This window comes from Eumetopias jubatus, unplaced genomic scaffold, assembly GCF_037043125.1.
Source record: "Eumetopias jubatus isolate StellerSeaLion01/CBP00866 unplaced genomic scaffold, mEumJub1_p1.0 scaffold_91, whole genome shotgun sequence".
Classification (NCBI taxonomy): Eukaryota; Metazoa; Chordata; class Mammalia; order Carnivora; family Otariidae; genus Eumetopias; species Eumetopias jubatus.
Genome location: NW_028274897.1, coordinates 164,544 through 186,152, shown reverse-complemented (window position 1 = coordinate 186,152; position 21,609 = coordinate 164,544). Strand labels below are relative to the sequence as shown.

Below are 21,609 nucleotides of genomic sequence, written 5' to 3'. Positions count from 1 at the left end.
TTTATATAAGTTCAGGTTATATAACAATAGGACATAAACAAGTTCCACAGGTTCCTCCCTGCCCTCTCCTGGCTCCATCCCGAGTTTTTGGTTCAAGGCCAGGTTCCTCAAGCGCATAGTTTCTTCCCATGCCTTCAAAGGGCCCGGTGCGCTATTTTTCAGGGCTTATCAATAACACTGTGGTTTTCTTAGTCTAAATACAACTCGGGCTAGCCAGTACCACATGTTCTTGTATGGGGGCAGTCAGGTGGCCATGGGTCAAAGGGATCAGGGAGCCTTTGCTCTACCCGATTAACCCCTTTGTTGCTCATGGCTCCCGACAAACAAATACATATAAAAAGAATGAGGTGTCTGGAAATAGACTCATATACATACATTTAATTTTTCCATGAAGGCACCAGTATAATTCACTGGGAAAAGGAAATCTTTTGAACAAATTGTGATGGAATAACATGGTATGTGGATGTAAAGAATGAATCTTGATCACTAATCCATATCTACATATAATTAGTTAAATAACATGATGATCATAAACCTAAATGTAAAAACTAAAATCATAAAGCTTCCACAACAAAATTTATGAGAATATCTTCATGAATTTGGGGCCAGCAGTGATTCATTAAGACAGAAAAGGTATTATTATAAAAGAAAAAAATTGACAAATTGAACTTCATTAAAATTGATTATTCCAGCCTGTGTGAAAGACCCTATTAAAACAGTAAGGTGAGATCCAGAAGGGAGAAAATGTGACACAGATTCACATTGAAAATCTATAAAGAACTTGTATAGATGAACAGAAAATTCAGTTTTTAGATGTCATGGCATTGCCAAATTTTAATAAAAGTTTTTAAGTGTTTGCTCATTTTTATACTAAACTTATTTAACAGTAAGAAGCTATTTGCATATTGCCAAGATCCAAGGACCACACACTGAGTAGCTCTGCTTTAGTGGACATCAGTTCATATAACTCACTCAGTATGAACTTCCCTTAATTTCTCAAATATCAAGGGTACTGAATTAAAATCTTGACCTATGCAGTAGTTTATTCAGTTCTCATTCAGTTGATTGAAATTGCAGAAAGCAGCTCTGTAATTTTACACAATATTTTACTTTCTGGGAAGCTGGGAATTAGGATCCTTTTAAAAAGAATCTAAAAAAGCCCACAAATGAATAAACAAAAGGCAGAATCAGATCTACAAATACAGAGAACAAACTGATGATTGCCAGAGAGGAGGGAGGGGTGGGCAAAATGGGTGAAGGGGAATGGGAGATACAGGCTTCCAGTTAAGGAATAAATAAGTCACGGGAATAAAAGGCACAGCAAAGGAATATAGCTGATGATACTGTAATAGCACTGTATGCTGACAGATGGTGGCTACACTCGTGAGCACAGCATAATGTATAAATCACGACATTGTACACCTGAAACTAATGTAACCTGGTGCATCAACCATACTCAAGTAAATAAAAATTTAAATAATAAAGTATTTATTATGTATTTGCGTGGGGAAACCATAATTGCTGTGAAATTTAGACTATAACAAGAGCCTCTTTACAATAATTAACTTTGTTGTTTTTGACATACCTTTAGTTACCTTTTCCTTTGTTCATTTCAGCTATTTCTTGTCTGTTGTACTTAGCAATCTTTGTTTTCTCATTTAGGGTACATCACTGAAGGGTTCCTGGTTATACAGCATGCCTTGGATCAGGCCATCATGAAATATTTTAACCGCACAGCTACACAAAAGCTATTTCAAGATGTCACTGTCTTTGTTCAGAGATTTCCATATCCAGAATATTCTCGTGATTACTTCTTCACCTTTTTTGGTATTTTCATTCCTTTAGTAATCTTATTTATCTTCTCTATGAACCATCTTACCCTCATTCAGTCTATTATGTGGGAAAAGGAAAAGCGATTGAAGGTAACTCTACTTTTCTTGAGGTAAATAGAGCTTCTATAGAAAAATTTGGGTCTGTAGCATAAATTTCTGTGGAGGCTGGATTATTTCTACCCACTCAGCACTGGTAGATGCTCATGTTTCAATAGCAACCAGAAAGTGAACACTTATTTCTCTTGGCAATTTTCTAGAAGTTTGTTTTCATTGGAATCCTTTAATTTTATTTCTAGAAGACTACTTCACAAGATTATTACAAATAGAATTTAAATGGCAAATGCTCTAAAATCTCCCTGGAATAGGTGGGTTGCAAAGAATTAATCATCTGGGCTTGTGGAACTGTCTTGATGAATTTAAATACAAGTAAATTTCAAGATTCTATGATTCTATAATTAGTTTTTCTGAGTTTTTTTTCCTAAATGACCACTTATAGTCCCCTTCAGAATTTCTATGTCTCGGTAGAGACCATGTTGTGTTATGGCCAGAGGCTTTGCAGTTCAAAAATAGTCATTTAACCAATTATTAATTTATAATTCATATATAATTATTAATATATAATTATAATTAATATGTAATTATTATGTATTTAACATATAATATATTATATAATATACAATAATATTATAATATATCCTATAAAGAGAGAGGGAGAGATGATTTATATAATTATATATAATTGATTTATTGCCTAATTTGTTTCTGATAAATCATAGATTTGAATCCTATCTCTACTATTTGACTCTGACATAGTCATATAACTTTTCTAGCCTTTTTTCTCAGATATAAATTGAGTATAATAATAATAACTAACTTGGAAGGCTGTCATGATATTAAGCTAGATATTATGTGAAAAATTATCACTGTCAAATCACCTGGACCTGCTGTTGTGAGGTGTAAAGGAGGAAACAGGTGGTGAGTGTTTGGTACATTGTCAGGCACCTAGTGGGTGCTCCATAGCTGTTAGATGTGGCTGTTAACATCAGCTGTCTCTCCATTTCATTTATGCTTGTGTAATCTTGAATCCTGCCATTTTTCTCTTTCCTTAGTGGCCACACCACTTCACACATCAGCCTCACGTTGTTTCTCACTACCCACCTCTTCTCACTCAGGGCACTTCGCACATATCTCCTCACCCCTCAGCTCTCCTCTGAATCTACCTTGCACATTGTTGCCAGGGTAATTGTCCTGTAACACAGATGGCTAGAAATAAATTTTAAGGTTGTATTTGTCTTTGTTCTCTGCTGAATAAATTCCACTTAAGCATTTTCTAATATTTGGCCCCTACCTACTCCTCATTTTGTTATCGTTGTTGTTTAGGGATATAATTTAAATGCCAAATGCCCTCCAACATCTCTGGAATAAGGAGAGCTACAAAGAAATAATCTACTGGATTTGTGGAGTTGTGTCTAGATGAATTTAGATACAAATCAATTCCAAGATTCTATGATTCTGTGATTTAAGAAGGAATTTTTATGGAAGTATTGTTGACACACAGTATTACATCAGTTTCAGCTGTACAGCATAGTGATTGGACGAGTTCGCCCATTATGCTCTGCTCAGCACAGGGGGAACTACGGTCTGTCAATATGCAACGCTATTACAATACCTCTGACTATATTCCTTATGCTGTACCACTCATCCCCATTACTTAGTCATTCCATAACTGGAAGCCTGTACCTCCCACTCCCCTGCACCCTTTTGCCCATCCCCCCATTCCCTTCTCTGGCAACTATCAGTGTGTTCTCTGTATTTATAGATATGTCTTTGTTTTTGTTCATTTGTTTGTTGTCCATCTATAGATGAATGAATAAAGATGTTGTATATCGATACAATGGAATATTACTCAGCCATAAAAAATGAGATCTCACCATTTGCAACAGCATGGATGGACCTAGAGGGATTATGCTAAGTGAAATAATTCAGAGAAAAGACAAATACCATATGATTTCACTTATATGTAGAATCTAAAAAAAAAAAACATATTGTAATTTTTTAACCAATTTCTGATTGCTGAAAAAAAAGTTTTAAATGACCTCCTGTAGTCCCCTCCAGAATTGTGTTTCACTGAGAGTGAAAAAAACATAGATACCTTTCCTTCCAGCCAAAATGAATGACTTTTTTTGAAACTTCCTTTATGTTTATGTTTCCTCTGACTGTAATGCTTTCCTCTTTTCTGATTGGCGAACACACAGTTAACTTACTTGTCTCAGGTGTTGTAGCTGCCATCTCCTTGTTGATTATCTCTCTTTAATTCTCAATTATAATTTAACACTTTTTTTGAGTCCCCAGAACGTGATACACAAACATCAACATTATGACTGATATTTATATTTCATTTATTTTTAAATATTTTTTCTTATTAAGCTCAGTTAGCCAACATATAGTACATCATTAGTTTTTGATGTAATGTTCAGTGATTCATGAGTAGTGTATAACAACCAGTGCTCATCAGATCACGTGCCCTCCTTAATGCCCATCACCCAGTTATCCCATCCCCCACCCCCCTCCCTTCTGCAACCATCAATTTGTTTCCCGGAGTCCAGAGTCTCTCATGGTATGTCTCCCTCTCTGATTACTTCCCATTCAGTTTCCCCTCCCTTCCCCTATGGTCTTCTGCACTATTCCTTATATTCCACATGTTAGTGAAATCATATGATAATTGTCTTTCTCTGCTTCACTTATTTCACTTAGCATAATCCCCTCCAGTTCCATCCATGTCGATGCAAATGGTAGATATTCATCCTTTCTGATGGCTGATGTCCATTGTATATATGAACCACATCTTCTTTATCCATCCATTTGTTGAAGGGCATCTCGACTCCTTCCACAGCTTGGCTATTGTGGACATTGCTACTATGAACATTGGGGTGCATGTGCCCCTTCTTTTCATTACATCTGATATCTTTGGGGTAAATACCCAGTAGTGCAATTGCTGGGTCATAGGGTAGCTCTATTTTTAACATCTTGAGGAACCTCCATACTGTTTTCCAAAGTGGCTGTACCAACTTCCATTCCCACCAACAGTGTAAGAGGGTTCCCCTTTCTCCACAACCTCTCCAACACTTGTTTCCTGCCTTGTTAATTTTTGCCATTCTAACTGGTGTAAGGTGGTATCTTATTGTGGTTTTGATTTGCACTTCCCTGACAGCAAGTAATGTGGAGCATTTTTCATGTGTCTGTTAGCCATTTGTATGTCTTCTTTGGAGAAGTGTCTGTTCATGTCTTCTGCCCATTTTTTGACTGGGTTATTTGTTTTTTAGGTGTTGAGTTTGAGAAGTTCTTTATAGATCTTGGATATCAGCCCTTTATCTGTTATGTCATTTGCAAATATCTTCTCCCATTCTGTAGGTTGCCTTTTAGTTTTATTGACTGTTTCCTTTGCTGTGCAGAACCTTTTTCTCTTGATGAAGTGCCAAAAGTTCATTTTTTTCTTTTGGTTCCCTTGCCTTTAGAGATGTGTCTTGGAAGAAGTTGCTGTGGCCAAGGTCCAAGAGGTTGCTGCCTATGTTCTCTAGGATTTTGATGGATTCCTGTCTCACACTGAGGTCTTTCATCCATTTTGAGTTTATCTTTGTGTATGGTGTAAGAGAATTGTCCAATTTCATTCTTCTGGACTTGGCCGTCCAGTTTTCCCAGCACCATTTATTGAAGAGACTGTCTTTTTTCTATTGGATGTTCTTTCCTGCTTTGTCAAAGATTAGTTGACCATAGAGTTGAGGGTCCATTTCTGGGCTCTCTATTCTGTTCCATTGATCCATATGTCTGTTTTTGTGCCAGAACCGTACTGTCTTGATGATTACAGCTTTGTAATTGAGCTTGAAGTCCGGAATTGTGATGCCTCCAGCTTTGGTTTTCTTTTTCAACATTCCCCCAGCAATTTGGGGTCTTTTCTGGTTCCATACAAATTTTAGGATTGTTTATTCCAACTCTGTGAAAAATGTCAACGTTATTTTGATAGGGATTGCATTGAATATATAGATTGCTCTGGGCAGCATAGGCATTTTAACAATATCTATTCAGCAACATGGCAGGATACAAAATGAATGCACAGAAATCAGTTGCATTTCTATACACTAACAATGTGTCTGAAGAAAGAGAAATTAAGGAATCAATCCCATTTACAATTGCACCAAAAACCGTAAGATACCAAGGAATAAACCTAACCAAGGGGGTAAAGGATCTGTACTCTAGAAACTACAGAACACTTATTTTTTAATTTTATTTTATTATGTTAGTCACCATACAATACATCATTAGTTTTTGATGTAGTGTTCCACGATTCATTGTTTGTGTATAACACCCAGTGCTTCATGCAGGCTAACCCATTCCCCCACCCCCTCCCCTCTAAAATCCTCAGTTTGTTTCTCAGAGTCTCTCATGGTTTGTCTCTCCCTCAGATTTCCCCCCCTTATATTTCATTTTTAAATTACTTTCGTTGAAGTATAACATATATACACACAGAAAAGTGCATGTGCTTTAATCCATCCAGGCTACTGTAACAAAAATATCATAAACTATATAGCTTATAAAGCAAGAGAAATTTCTTTCTCTCAGTTCTGCAACCTGGGAAGTCCAAGAGCAAGGTGCCAGCAGATTCAGAAATGTCTGATGAGAATGCCCTCTGTGGTTCATAGATGGCACCTCATTCATCACTGTCTCCTCATATGACAGAAGAAATGTGAGCTCTCTGGGGTGTCCTTTATAAGGGTACTAATCTGATTCATGAGTGCTTAGCCCTCATCACCTACTTATCTCTCAGGGGCCCCACCTCAAACTGCCGTCACACTGGGGACAAGGTTTTCTACTTAGGAATTTTGAGGAGACACTAACTTTCAAATTATTGTAGTAGAGTTGAATGGGTTATCATGAAGAAAGTATGCCCATTTTATTGTGACCCCTGTAAGAAATAAAACACTGCCAACACTCTAGAAGATGGCTTGTGTACCCCTCAAAACATTTTCCCCAAAGTATACACTAACCTGACTTCTAGTATTATGAGCTAGTTTTGTCTGCCTTGAACTTGGTAAATGGAATCATGCACTGTATTATGTTGTGTCTGTGTGGTTCTTTCAGCTAAATATGTAGCTGTTGTTCATTTATAATCATTGAGTTATATGAGTTTTATGATTCCATAGTATGACTATCAAAATTTATCTATTTTCCTTTAGTGTTTGGAGTTTGGGTATTATAAGTAATTCTTCTATGAATATTTTATAAATTTTTTTTGCTGAATGTTAGATTATACATATTTAACTTTATTATACAGTGCCAAAGTTTGCCAATAAAATTTTACCAATTTTCACTTCCGTTAGCAATGTATGAAAATTCTGTTTGCTCTATATTTCACCAAAATTTTCTAACTTTATCTAATTTTCTAATTTTTTTTAATTGCATGGGAGTATATTGGCCTCAAAAACGTAGAGATCTTTCACTTTTCATTGTTTTAATTGTACAAATCTTTTACCTCCTTGGTTAAGTTGACTCCTAAGTATTTTACTCTTTTTTTTTAAAGATTTTATTTATTTGAGAGAGAGAGCGCGCATGAGCAGGGTGAGGGCAGAGGGAGAGGCAGACTCCCTGCTGAGCAGGGAGCCCCATGCAGGACTCGATCCTGGACACTTGATCCTGGGACTCCTGGATCATGACCTGAGCCAAAGGCAGACACTTAACTGACTGAGCCACCCAGGCACTCCATATTTTACTCGTTTTGATGCTCTTATAAGTGGAATTGTTTTCCTAATTTCCATTTTAGATTGTTCATTGGTAGTGTGTAGAAGCTCAACTGATTTTTGTGTGTTGACTTTGTATTCTCCTACTTTGATGAGTCATTTATTCTTTTTTATGTGTGGAATCTGGTTTGCATGTAAGATTGTCTCATCTGCTTGGATGCCTTATATATATATAATTTTTTCTAAATTGTCCTTTTCCCATTGTGTATTTTTTACTTTTTTGGCATAAATTAGTTGGCCATGTATGTGTGAGTTTATCTCTGTGCTCTCTATTCTGTTGCATTGCTCTGTTGTCTGTTTTAATGACAGTACTGTACTTTTTTGATTACTATAGATTTGTAATATAGTTTGAAATCAGGAAGTAGAATGCTTCCAGCTTTTTTCTTCTTTCTGAAGATTGCTTTGCCTGTTTGGGGTCTTTTGTGGTTCCTTATAAATTTTAGGATTGTTCTATTTCTGTGAAAAATGACATTGGAATTTTGATGAGGATTGCATTGAATCTGTCTATTGCTTTGGGTAGTATGGACATTTTACCAATATTAATTTTTCCAATCCACAAGCATGGTATATCTGTTTATTTGTTTGTGTTGTTTTCAGTTTCTTTCTTCAGTATCTTAGAATTTTCAGTGTACAGGTCTTTCAGTTCCTTGGTTAAATTTCTTCCCATGTATCTTACTCTTTTTGATGCATTTGTAAATGGATTGGTTTTTTTTTAATTTCTCTTTCTAATAGTTTTTTATTAGTGAATAGGAATGCAACAGATTTTTGTATTTTGGTTTTGTATCCTCCAGCTTTACTGACATTGTTGATTAGTTCTAAGAGCTTTTTTGGTGGAATTGTTAGTGTGTCCTATGTATAATATCATGTCATATGCAAATAATTCTGATTTCCATCCATTCTTTCTTTCTTGCCCAATTGCTGTGGCTAGAACTTCCAATAGTATGTTGAATTAATGGGTTATTAATGGGGTGTCTTTCCTTTAGGTTTCCTTTAATTTCTTTCAACAGTGTTTTAGTTTTCAGTTTAGAAATCTTACACTTCTTTTTTTTTTAAACATTTATGTATTTATTTTAGAGAGAGCAGTGGGAGGGGCAGGGGGAGATAAAGAATCCTGAAACAGACTCCCCACTGAGCAGGGAGCTGGATGTGGGGCACAATCCCCAAGGGCCCCGAGATCATGACCTGAGTTGAAACCAAGAGTTGGCTGCCCAACAGACTAAACCACTCAGGCCCCCAGAAATCTTACACTTCTTTTGCTAAAAGTACTTTGTCATTTTTGTTGGTTATTAAAACTTGCTAAGAAAGTCTGGTTGTACCATTGATTGCTAGGAACCATTTATCCCTATTTCTGTCCCCTTCACATAATAAAGTGGACCTGTGCCCATTTTTAAGAACTTTGGAAAGTATGAATTCCAAAATCCTCACATTCATTCATTTGTCCTTTCAACAAACATTTATTAAACTCTTTGTATGGGCCAGGCAGATACAGATAGGCAAACATGGTCTCTGCCCTCTACCCTAGAAGAACTTAAAGTTACAGAATTTAATATTGGTCCATCAGTAAAATTCAATAGAAATATTTAAAATAGCCTGTGAAGACTCATACCACTCATTTGAATCTTATTGGTTTTCTACATTATATGCTTAGCTAAACTTTTTTGATGTTCTTTTGTTAACACTCGAAATAAAATATTTCTTTAAAGAATATATTTCATAAATTCTAAAACTGAATTTTCGCCCTTATTTTTTATCATAGTTTTAGTGTTTGCTTCTATCTTTTGTAATTTAATTAAAATATATTTACATTCTTTAATATCTCCTAGAAGAGGGTGTAATAAAAGAAAGGGGATATTAATCTAAGCAGTTTATCGTTTTATTTAGCAATATCAGGTAAATTATTGGTGAGATCATCTCTAGGCTGATAAGCATCATAGTACTGCCACACACTAGCTGAATAATTTTAATCAAATCATTGATCTCCTCTTCTATAAATCGGGTGTGATAATTCTTATTTCACCAATTTTGATTGTGGTAGAAATAAATTAGATAATCTTTATGAACGCATTTTATATAATTATATTATTTTACAAGATGTTTGGTTTGTGTTAACTCTCCCACAGGAGTATCTGCTCATGATAGGACTCAGTAATTGGATGTTCTGGGGTGCCTATTTCTTCACATTCCTCTCTTTGTATTCAGTTATCATCCTTTTGATGTGCATGATTTTCTTTGCCAAGGCAAGTGTCTATTTCACTGTAGTATGCTATAGCTAAACTTTGAGAGGAAAAACATATAACATGGTATGGGCCTAATGGATTCAAGTTGTCAGGAAGTGAACACGTGCCTATTGTTGACTACAATCTGGAAATGCAGGGGCTGCTTAGTCTCTCAGCAAACTAAACTTTAAGTTTAGATGTGGGGACCTTTTGTAGTTAATGAATTGTTTACTCATCTCCCTGAGGTTTGTCATTAGTTTCACTAGGACTATTAAAATATTTAAAGATGTTTCACTTCTCCTCTATTGTTTTGCTGTGATGCCATTTAGAGTATGGCTCAACTGGCTTCCTGATTATTTTATTAGATAGAACCTGTGCCAGTCATCCAGTACAGTGACCCATCTCTTGTCTTCGTCTTTTTGCTGTGTTTTGCCATTGCCACAATATTCTTCAGCTTTATGGTTAGCACGTTCTTCGATAAAGGTGAGTCTAAAACTCCTGGGAAAGATAATTAGTGACTCAATGGGGATTATATTTGGAGGCTTCTGTGACCTTCATTTGCCATCTCGTCTGTAGCCTCTCTTTATAGTCTAAATAAAAAGACAAGTATTGTAAGTACATGAAATGATAAGAAAGGGAATGAAGGGAGCAGTGAAAATTAATATATAGTATACACGTGAAAAAAGGACAAAAATGAAAATAAAGTCATATTTGAGAATTCTTTTTAACCTTTACCTGCTGCTATGCATATGGTATCTATTTAACCATCCAGCAGGAATGGTAATGATTGAGATGGCTTCTGTATATTCTAGTGGAGGGAATAAAGTCTGTCAGTATCTGATGATGATCTGCAGTATGTGAAGAGAAAGAAAACAACAAAATTGCTTGCCTGAAAGAAAGGGTGCAGGTACTTCATTAATAGATATTTATTGTGTGTTTGCTGTGTATTTGAAATACAGTGTCTGTCCCATAGAGCTGACATTGACCTTGTGGACATGCATATCATATGCACAAAAAAATTATTTGATAGGACATGCAGAGAGCAATGAAAATTTATGAATCAGTATACATAGGAAAAAAGGATTAAAATAATCCCACTTCATATTGAGATAAACCTATGAATGCTTCTTATAGAGGTTAGTTTTTAAACATTTTTGAAAGACTAGAAGATTGGAATGGGAAGTCAAGTCAATGGATGCAAGTATCTAAAAGTCATTCATTGAGCTGGCCCGGTATATAATAAAACAAAGGCAAGCAAAAATGGTTTCCTTGCTTTTTGAGGGCTAACTTGCCAATAGCAGTCATGACCAGTAACTCTATTCATTATATTTTTATTTTTCTCAGTACATTATCATGAATATTGTTAGTTATGGGTCCTTACAAGACACATGATCACATGTACAACCTATAAGCAGCCAAAACAAACAAACAAATAAAACCAACCAACCCAGGAGGTAAAGAAAAGTGGTGTGTCAATGTAAGGCAGAATGTGATAATATACCAAAGAGAAAAATGAGATAGTTAGAAAACAGATACTGTCATTTCCTGTTTCTGGAATTATGGCAGACTAGATATTTAGAACATTTTTGTACATGTCTTTAGTTTATATGTGTTAGACTTTCACTATGGTACATATGTAGAAAAGGAATTGCTGGGTCATAGGGTTTGTAAATGTCCAACTACCTGTGTCCAGCACTTCCAGAGTGGTTCTGTGCACTTACAGCCCTACTGGACGAAGATGAGAATTCCTATTATTCCATATCCCTGCCAAAATTTACTACATCAAACTCTAATTTGTGCCATACTGGAGATACGAAATCCTGTCTTATGGCAGTTCAGACCTGCATTTTCTCATTTACTGATGAAGCTGAGAGTTATTAATATTAATATGGGTCATGTGTTTCCTTTTCTGTAAAATCTGTGCATTCTTATCCATTATGATTATTGTCAGGACTTATTTATATATTCCTGCTACCTACCTTTTGTTAATTGCAAATGTGTTGCAAAACTTGTCCCAGTTTGGAGCTCTCAGCTTTTATTTATGCTGTCTTTTAAGTTACTAATTTTAATGTGATCAATCTTTTCCTTTACCAACCTTTTCCTTCATAGTTTGTGATATTAAATATTTCAGTGAAAAAAATTCTCTACTCCAAAGTCATAAAATTATCTTCCTGTGTTCTTTTGTGTGTGGTATGATGTAGCGAATTGATTGTTCTCCCAAGTGCATAGACAGTTGTCCTAGCAACATGTGATAAACAGTTCACATTTTCCTCACTACTCTGCAATACCTGCTCTGCTATATGTCAAGTTCCCATTCATGTGTGCATTTCTTTGGAGGCAGTCCTTTCACTGAAAGAGAAATTAGGAAAATAACCCCGTTTACACTTGCACCAGAAATAATAAAATGCCTAGGAATAAATTTAACCACAGAGGTGAAGGACCTACATTCTGAAAACTATAAAACATTGATGAAGGAAATTAAAGAGGAGACACCATAGTACATACCCTCCCCAATGTCTATTACCCAGCCACCCCATCCCTCCCACCCCCCACCACTCCAGCAACACTCAGTTTGTTTCCCGAGATTAAGAATTCCTCATATCAGTGAGGTCATATGATACATGTCTTTCTCTGATTGGATGTCCTCTTTTTCTGTATCTCTATCTCTCTGGGAATTTCAGTGCAGTATTCTAATTATTTCTTCTTTGACTATCTGCTAGAAGTTGCTGAAAAAGCACTGGGAAGGATTTTAATTATTGATTCAATTTCTTTTATGACCTTAGGACATTCAGGTTTTCTAGTTCTTTCATTTTTGGTAAGTTGTATTTTCTTTAACTTATATTTTAGTTTTGAAATTTATTGGTGCAGTATCATTAATTTAATATGGTTTCTTATGTTTTTAATGTCTTTGCTAATGGCTGTCATGATATATACCCTTTTACTCATGATATATACTCTTTTACTCCTTATACCAGTAATTTGTGCCTTCTCTTTTTTTTTTCTTGATCAGTTTCACAACAGGTTAGTTAGCAGTATTAGTCTCTACAGAGAATAAGCTTTTGGCTTTGTTGATCCTCTTACCATTCCATAAACTTTGTATTTATTGCCATTTTTTAAAACTTGTGATAGTGTACGTTTGTCTTATTTCTTTTAATAAATAAATTTAAGGCTAGTAATTTCCTTTTTAATACTGGTTTGACTGCATGACACAAATTTTGATAAATAAGCTTTTTCCTGTTGTTACATTAAAATGTTTTATAATTTTCCTTATAATTTTCTTCTGTAATTATTCAAAGATGTGTGTCTTAAATTTCTCAGCATACTGGGTTTTTATGGATATCTTCTGGTTATTGATTGCCAGTTTAATATAATTCCTTTGAAATTTGTTAGGATTTACTTTATGACCTAGTCAATGTCCAGTTTTTTAAAAATCAGTATTCCAAATATGTTTGAAAAAAAATGTATATTTTGGGGTGCCTGGGTGGCTCAGATGGTTAGGCGTCTGCCTTTGGCTCAGGTCATGATTCCAGGGTCCTGGGATCGAGCCCCGTGTCGGGCTTTTCCAAGCTTGGCGGGAAACCTGCTTCTCCTTCTTCCACTCCCCCTGCTTGTGTTCCTGCTCTCGCTATCTCTCTGTCAAATAAATGAATTAAAAAATCTTTAAAAAAAAAAAAAAGAAGGTATATTTTGAGGTTGTTTGGGATAGTTGACATGTATTTTCATTAGGCCAAGTTTGTTAATTCTGAGAAAGCTGGTTAAAATTTCCACTATGATCGTACATTTGTATATTCTTAAAACTTCTATTATTTTTTGCATTATATATTTTGATGCTATTTTATCAGGTGTATCTAATATATTGTCTTTGTTATCTCTTATTTGTCCCCTCATTCTCTTTATAATTTTAATTTTAAAAAAGAATACACATTGATGAGTGTATAAAACATAAGTGTTCTAGTTGGTGAATATGGAATGCAGAGTGAGATAAAGAGGGAAAGGATGAATCATTCCTAATAGTGGAATAATATGTTGTACTTTATAATATACCATTCTTATTTAGATGCTGAATTTTAACTCCTGATGATGTTAATTGGTTTATTAACAGGAATTTTCTTTTTAGTGTTTTATCAGAGTCACATTTTTGGAACTTTTCATATTCCCAACCATATCTGCTTTTGAGACCAACTTTGTATTTCTGTTTATTCAAGTATCCTTCTTTTCCCCCAGTATCATGACATAGACTGAACCTCATAGTATCTGGGAATGCAATCTAGATATTTTCTGATTATGTCAATAATAGTATTTGCATTTATAATTTTTATGCTGAAAAATAAATATGTAAATTTCCATTAAGAGCTATAATATTTATAGTTACTACACTATAGAATGATAAATTCCAGAAAAAATTGTTACTGAAATGTTTAATTTCAGCCTCTTATTCATTCAAAAAATACTTTTGAGCACCTATAAAGTGCCACGCATTGTATAATGGTAAGCAAATGGTGAACAAAACAAATTTCTATTCTCACTGTGCTTATTTTATTACACTCTTCCAGTAACACAGATATTTGTAGTTTAGGTTTCTGCATGTTGCTTGAATTGACCTTATAATTTCCTTCTTATTTCCAGCACATTTTGCTGTTTCTGTTGGAGGTTTCATTTATTTTGCTACCTACTTTCCACTTGTTACAGTCTCTACAAACTTTGCACAAATGACATTCTCCCAGAAGCTGGCTTCCTGTCTCAGCTCAAATATAGCAATGGGGCTGGGAACTAAATTCCTAGTCAAGGCAGAAATGGAGAGTGAGTATTTACCTTATAAGTTTGACCATATTCTCATAAGATATTCACAGTTTTAAAATAGATTAATATTGTTAAACTGTCCTTCAAAAAAATGATACTACTTCATACCACCACCTGTCGTACATGAGCGCTGCCACATTCTCTCCATAAATTTACTCAAGTCTGTTAGTAGCTTTCCCTGCTCATTTGGAGTTCCTGGCTGCTGTTTAGTGCTAGGACTGGAAGCAAAACAGGTCTGCTTTTAGTGACTTTTAGTCTTCCTTTTTTCATCAGTGCAATATCTACACAAAAATTCTGCTAGTCTTCTCTTCTATAGATAGCATTTATCCCTGCTTTTCAATGATTATGGTTTTCTAAAATTATATTTTCCAGTGAACATTTAGCATGAGGAGGGGCAGAGAAGGAGGAGTCAGTGTCTTAACCCATAGGTTTGCTTATTTTTCTTAAAGTTTATATTCCTGACTTAGTATATTTTGTTTTTGTTTCACTCATAACTGATTGTTTCTGGCATGCTAGAAGGCATCTTACATGATTGCTTACTCAGAAGTCCTAAATTCTAATGGTATAAGAAAGTAACTGACTATAACGGGAATCTCTATAGAATATTAACACCTTTTTTCTTCACTCTTTAATTATGATGCAGATGGATAATTGTTTTAGTGTCAGTTGGCACCTAAATTAAATGTCAACTGTTATCTCTTAGAAATTGGAATTAAATGGAGTAACATCTTCTCACCACCCAAAATGGAGAACTTTGACTTTGCCCACATACTGGGAATGTTTTTATTTGATGCTTTCTTATATGGCCTTGTGGCCTGGTATATAGAAGCTGTCTTTCCAGGGGAGTATGGTGTGCCCAAGCCGTGGAACTTTTTCTTGCTGGTGAGTTCTAATGCCTCTGTTACTGAGAGAGGCCACAGTCCTTATGAACATATATTGTAATTTCTTTAAAAGCCACCATGAGCTAATTTTGCACTGTCTGTAAATGATCCAATAGTTCGGGTGAAAGAATCATTTTAATGACTCTGCCCATTCATTGGCCTTTTCCTAATACATTTTAAAGCACCCAGTATATATAACCATAAATAATCTGTAGATGATGGCCTGTAACTCCAAACTTTAAAAATTCTGAGTATTCCATCACAGTTACAGGCAAGTATTTCATAAACAATTAAACTCAGGCGTAAAGAAATTAATATAGTATGGGTCTTTGGGTGGTAAAAGAAGAGGTTTAGTTGTGTCCCCTATCTGGGCACTCACCACCTGTTTTATATCCTTGTTTGGCACAGATGTCTTAGAGTCAGAGCCATAGCGTGATGGGAATCATGTATATCTTGCCCTCCTTTCTCAGTCTTTTCCCTTGTTCTTATTGGCTTATGTATTGGTAAAAGAAGATATAACAAGGAGTGATATAGTCATTTTCGCTATGACCTCATTTTGGAGCAGTTTTCATTTGTCTCTCTTGGACAGTTATGATTTTAATAGAATAGTCTGCTTTCATGCTTTGGGGATTTGAATTAAGCCACTTAGCTCCAAAATTTAATCCCAAGAAATTTTCAGCAATCCATCTCAGTACAAAAGGTAACAGGCTAAAGTATTTTCTATTGCATCATTTTTCAATACCATTGCAGTGATTTCACTTTTATTCTCCCCTCCCCCCCCCCCCCGCCTTTTTAGCGCTCTCACTGGTTTGGGGAAACACCTGAGGGGAAAAAGGAAACAAGGCAATTTTATGAAACAAATGAAAGCAAGTATTTTGAAGCAGAGCCTACTAATTTGGTGGCAGGTATCCAAATCAAACATTTGTGCAAGGTATTGTTTCACAAATTTTTTTCTTCTTGATGGAACTGAAATTTAGTTTATAGTTCATTGTAAATGATTATTACTAGAAATACCAAGAAAAAGATCACATGCTAATAAAAAGTCATGGCCATCCTGTTTACTTCCTTTGAGAAAGATCAAAATTAAAATTTTTCAGTATGTAATAAAAAGTCACACCTTTCTCCTTCCTCCAGAATACATTCAGGTTTTCTATAAACTATATGGTGTCTTCCACAAATGCCCTCATTTTAAAAAGTAGAGTCTACTGGAGATGAATAATTTGAACGTATGAACATTAATTTCTGTTCGCAAATTTTTGCATTTATCTGTTATGTAATCTCTTCTCTGTCAAGGAATTCATCAAGGGAAGACTTTTGAATCTCTTAATTTGTCTGCACCAACTGTAGGCATGTTGTATTCAGGTAACCTATACGTTGCCTGGCATTGCCTCTCAAAGTCTACCTAAGCTTGGTTTGAGCTCCTAACCCCAAGCCTTGGGAAACCCAGAGCCCTGCCTGCAAATAGAGCTAATTTTGGAGATGTGTATACAACCATCAACAAAACAAAACAGCCTACTGAATAGGAGAAGATATTTGCAAATGATATATCTGCTAAGGGGTTAATATCCAAAATATGTAAAAAAAAAACTCATACAACCCAACACCAAAAAAAGAAATAATCTGATTTAAAAATAGGCAGAGGACCTGAATAGACATTTTTCCAAAGAAGATGGCCAACAGACACATGAAGAGATGCTCAACGTTACTGATCATCAGGGAAATGCAAATCAAAACCACAATGAGATATCACCTCACACATGTCAGAATGGCTAAAATAAAAAAACACAAGAAACAACAGTGTTGGCAAGGATGTGGAGAAAAAGGAACCCTCATGTACTGTTGGTGGGAATGTAAATTGGTACATCCACTGTGGAAAACAGTATGGAGGTTCCTCAAAAAATTAAAAGTAGAATTATCATATGATCCAATAATTCCACTATTGGGTATTTACCCAGGGAAAATGAACACACTAACTGAAAAAGATATATGTACCTCAGTGTTTATTGCAACGTTATTTACTATAGCCAAAATGTGGAAGCAACGTAAGTGCCCATCAGCAGATGAATGGATAAGGAAAATTGTGTGTATGTGTGTGTGTGTGTGTGTGTGTGTAATGGAATATTACACAGTCATAAAAAAGGATGAGATTGTGCCATTTGACACAACATGGGTGGGCCTAGAATGTATTATGCTACATGAAATAAGTCAGACTAAGACAAATATCATGTGATTCCACTGATAAATGGAGGCTAAAAAGTGAATAAACAAAAAGTAGAACCAGAACTGTAAATACAGAGAATTGATGGTTCTAGAGGGCAGCAGGATGGGAGTTTGAGGAAAATGGGTGAAGATGAAAGAAAGATACAAGCCTCCAGTTATGGCATAAGTAAGTCAGGGGAATAAAAAGCAGAGCATAAGGAATATAGTCAATGATGTCATAATAGTGATGTAATGGAGCAGATGATAGCTATACTTGTGAACATAGCATAATGTATAAACTAAGTTGTACATCTGAAACTAATGTAACATTGTGTGTCAACTATAACCAAAACTAAAAATATTGAGTAAAACCCTTGTTTTAGATGGACAAATATCTAAGGTGGTGCTTCAGGGTGCCGTTCAGTCAAACAGTAGGGACAGTAACAACTTAGGGCCTTATTTGTCAGGAACCTCAACAGAAGCCAAAGGTAAACAAGGATCATCTCAAATATATTTGTAGGAGTGGTTTTTGTGGTCTGATTGAGCAAAATTTAAATAAAATTGTGCTATAAGAAATACCCCTAACTTCTTTAAAAGGACTGAAATAGTAAGAAATGAATAGAGACCTTTGAACTGCCAAACACCTACAAATAGAAAGCAGGCTAGAATAAAACAGCTGCAGCCATGGGATGATTTTCATGGTGAAGGAAGGATGATTGAGAAGTCAGAGTTGAGAATAGAAAGTAGAGTCAAGAACCTTGGAGAATTATTCTCTGGTCTTGAGTCCTAATCAGAGAACTGCCAACAATATCAAATAGTAGATTTCAGAATTTCATTTGACTGCCTTATGCTTCTTGCCTTCCACTTATTTCACCGAGAGTATGTGTAGTGGTTAATTTATGCATATCCCACTACTTTGTGTTAGGTTTGTGAGGATCCTGAGTGGAAGATGGTAGATTTCAAGTCCCTTTGGATCACAGGTCTTCTGTTCTAGAGTAATTGTACTCTAAGAGGTAATCTCTAGAAACTAGACCACAAGAGGCTCGTTGACACCTGGACCTGATTTAGATGACAAGACCTGGACTTTGAGCCGATGCTATAAATAGTTGAGACATTTGTAGCACTGAGAGCAGGTGAAGGTGTTTTTATGTGAGAACAAAATGAGTCATTGGAGGCAGAGGGTGGACTGTGGTTGCTGGCAGCCTTCATGATGGCCCCCGGGGATCCTCACTGATATTCACATTTTTGTACTGTCCCCTTCTGCAGTGAATAGGCTGACGTTGTAACCTGTATAATACTGTGCAAGTGAAGTATGGGACTTCCAAGGCTGGATCATAGAAGTCATTATGGCTTTAGGCTTGGTTGTGAATTGCTTGCTCTGAAGATAGCACCATGCCATTCAAGCTGCTCATATGGCAAGAACTGAATCTTCCCCAGACAATCAGTATGAACTTGAGTAGGCCTGCTAGGAAGTGGATACCCTGATCTTGGTCAGGTCTTCAGATGACCTTAGCCCAGGTTGTCACTTGATTGCAGCCTCAGAAAGACCCTGAACCAGTTTCGCCCAATTAATCTACTACATGACCATGCTTTTGCAGGTGGGCCCAGTCAAAGCAATAAATATACTAGTGAGAGGAATACCAGCCGCACTAGTAAGGGCTGGCAGTAGGAGATACCTTAACAGAAATGGACTCACTAGTAGCAGTGGAGGTAGCATGAGTCCAACATAACAGAGGATCGGTGGTGACACAGGCGGGAACAATTTTTCTAATAAAGTGTCAAGTATGGAGTGGCAGTCTGGGACACCTGGTCCACAAATGATGGTTAACAGAACATAGCTCTCTTGAGGCAAGATGGGAGGATAGCTAGTGAGGATATTGCCCAACCTGTCCTACCAGAAGAAATAAAAGTTGTATCATCAGGAGCTAAGATAGCACCCGATATATAAATTCAGGGTGGTCTCCACAGTTTGCAGTGTTCAGAGCTCACACTCACTGACTGAAGGAGGGTCTGGATTGGCTAGGTAGAAGTGCTCTGCAACATCACAGCAAATGTACATGATAACGATTACCCAAGTCCTACAGAGGGACTTCTAGCAATTTACTTGGGTAACCATACTTGGAGATCCGAAGTACCATCTCGATCCTGTTGTTAGAGCGAGGCTATGTGCAGGCTAGGTAATAAATGTAATCTTGGCTTTTGATGACTTACAGTAGGCACACTGGGACTACAGTACCATCTAGTGGACATTTCTATAGTTGCCAAATGTATAATTAGAAATGACATACCTGACGATGTAAAAACCCGTATCTTGACTCTTTGGCCTCTGGGGACGAGCTGTCCTACTAGAAAAGCCAGGGGGAATCCTTTGAATCCTCCTCCTCCCGGTGGCCAAGATGGTAAATCAAAGGCAATATCACATTCTTGGGAAAGTGGCATAGATGCAAGCAGCATGGGTAGCAATTCCCCTTAACCCCATTTAACTCTCCACTCTGGTCCTTGCAAACCTGCAGAATGACAGTGGATCTACCACAAATTCAAATCGTTCACCTATTTGCCGCTTTTGTGTCAAGTGTGGTAATTTTCACTTGTGGTAAATTAACACAGCCTGAGAACATGATATAGGGCCACTGATCTCGCAAATTCATTTTTCCTGTACCATCAAAATGGGGATCAGAGATCTTTGTATTCATTTGAATGGACAGCTACAGTATATATTTATTTGTCCAGGGCTATAGGCTCTTCAGCTCTCTGTCCTCATCTGAAGGGAACTGGATTAGCTATACATTTTGCAGAGCATCATTCTGGCCCACTATATTGATAACTGGATCAGATAAGCAAGAAATGGCAAGTTTCTTGGAGGCCTTGGTCAGACATGTATTCTCAGGAGGGGACAGATAAAGCCTATAAAGATTCAGAGGCTCACTACATTAGTGAAATTTTTGGGAGTTAGTGATCTGGTATCTGCCAGTAATTCTTTCCAAAGTAAAGAATAATTTAGTGTATTTTATACCTCCCACCATGAAAAAGGAAAATAGTGCCTGCTGGCTACTTCAGGTTTTGAAGCCAATATATTCTGTACCTGAGAATACTGTTTTTACTCCTATACTAAATGACACCAAAAACTGCCAACTTTGAGTGGAGTCTGGAGCGGGAAAGGACACTGCAGCAGGATGTAGTAGAAGCACTCCTGCTGCTTGGTCATCCCAACTCAGCAGACTTTATGGTATTTGTGGTGTCATTCTGGGAAAGCATATCATGTTGATTTTATGGTAAGCCTCAGTGGGCATCTAGTGTTCTGGATCAAGGCCATGCCATCAGCAACTGAAAGAGAGAATTATATTTTTCAAAAAACAGTTCTGGCATGCTGTTGAGCCTTGGTAGAGATGAAGCAACTGATCATGGGATACCAAATAACTGTGTCCAGCAATGGCCATCATGAGCTGGGTTCCATCATGAGCTGAACCATCATATCAGTAGGGAGAGGCAAGACCAACAGCTACCCATCATAAGATGGAAGTGGTATATCAAAGATTGAACATGAGCAGAATCAGTGGACATCAGCAGTCTTTGTGAGGAGGGGATCTAAATCTTGATGTCACCCATGACTATTACTTCAGTACTTCTCCCTCTGTTCACACACGTGGCCATTCTGAGATGTATTAACCAACTCACACAGGAGGAAAAAGTTCTGAGGTTGCTTCACGGGTAGCTCAGCTTGGTACATGGGTGAAGGGAGCTACACTGAAGCCCCAAATAGGAATAACCTTGAAAGATAAAAGGGGAAAGAAATCCTCCTAAAGGAGAGAACTTCAGGCTATTTTCCTGGTCCTCCACTTTGTGTCACAGGATTGACCCGAAACCACTGAACTGGGCGGTGGTGAATGAT

At 36.5% G+C, this 21,609-nt stretch overlaps 1 protein-coding gene across 1 annotated transcript in view; it reads left to right on the top strand.

Annotated features, from left to right (window-relative positions):
• Nucleotides 1–21,609, top strand: part of LOC114202186 (phospholipid-transporting ATPase ABCA3-like) — a 176,902-nt gene that overhangs the window by 22,730 nt on the left and 132,563 nt on the right. Inside the window, exons 6-11 of the mRNA XM_088020629.1 lie at nucleotides 1,663–1,922; nucleotides 9,745–9,861; nucleotides 10,206–10,323; nucleotides 14,467–14,640; nucleotides 15,344–15,522; nucleotides 16,318–16,452. Coding sequence (XP_087876755.1) covers nucleotides 1,663–1,922; nucleotides 9,745–9,861; nucleotides 10,206–10,323; nucleotides 14,467–14,640; nucleotides 15,344–15,522; nucleotides 16,318–16,452 — 983 coding nt within the window. The remainder of the gene's footprint in view (nucleotides 1–1,662; nucleotides 1,923–9,744; nucleotides 9,862–10,205; nucleotides 10,324–14,466; nucleotides 14,641–15,343; nucleotides 15,523–16,317; nucleotides 16,453–21,609) is intronic.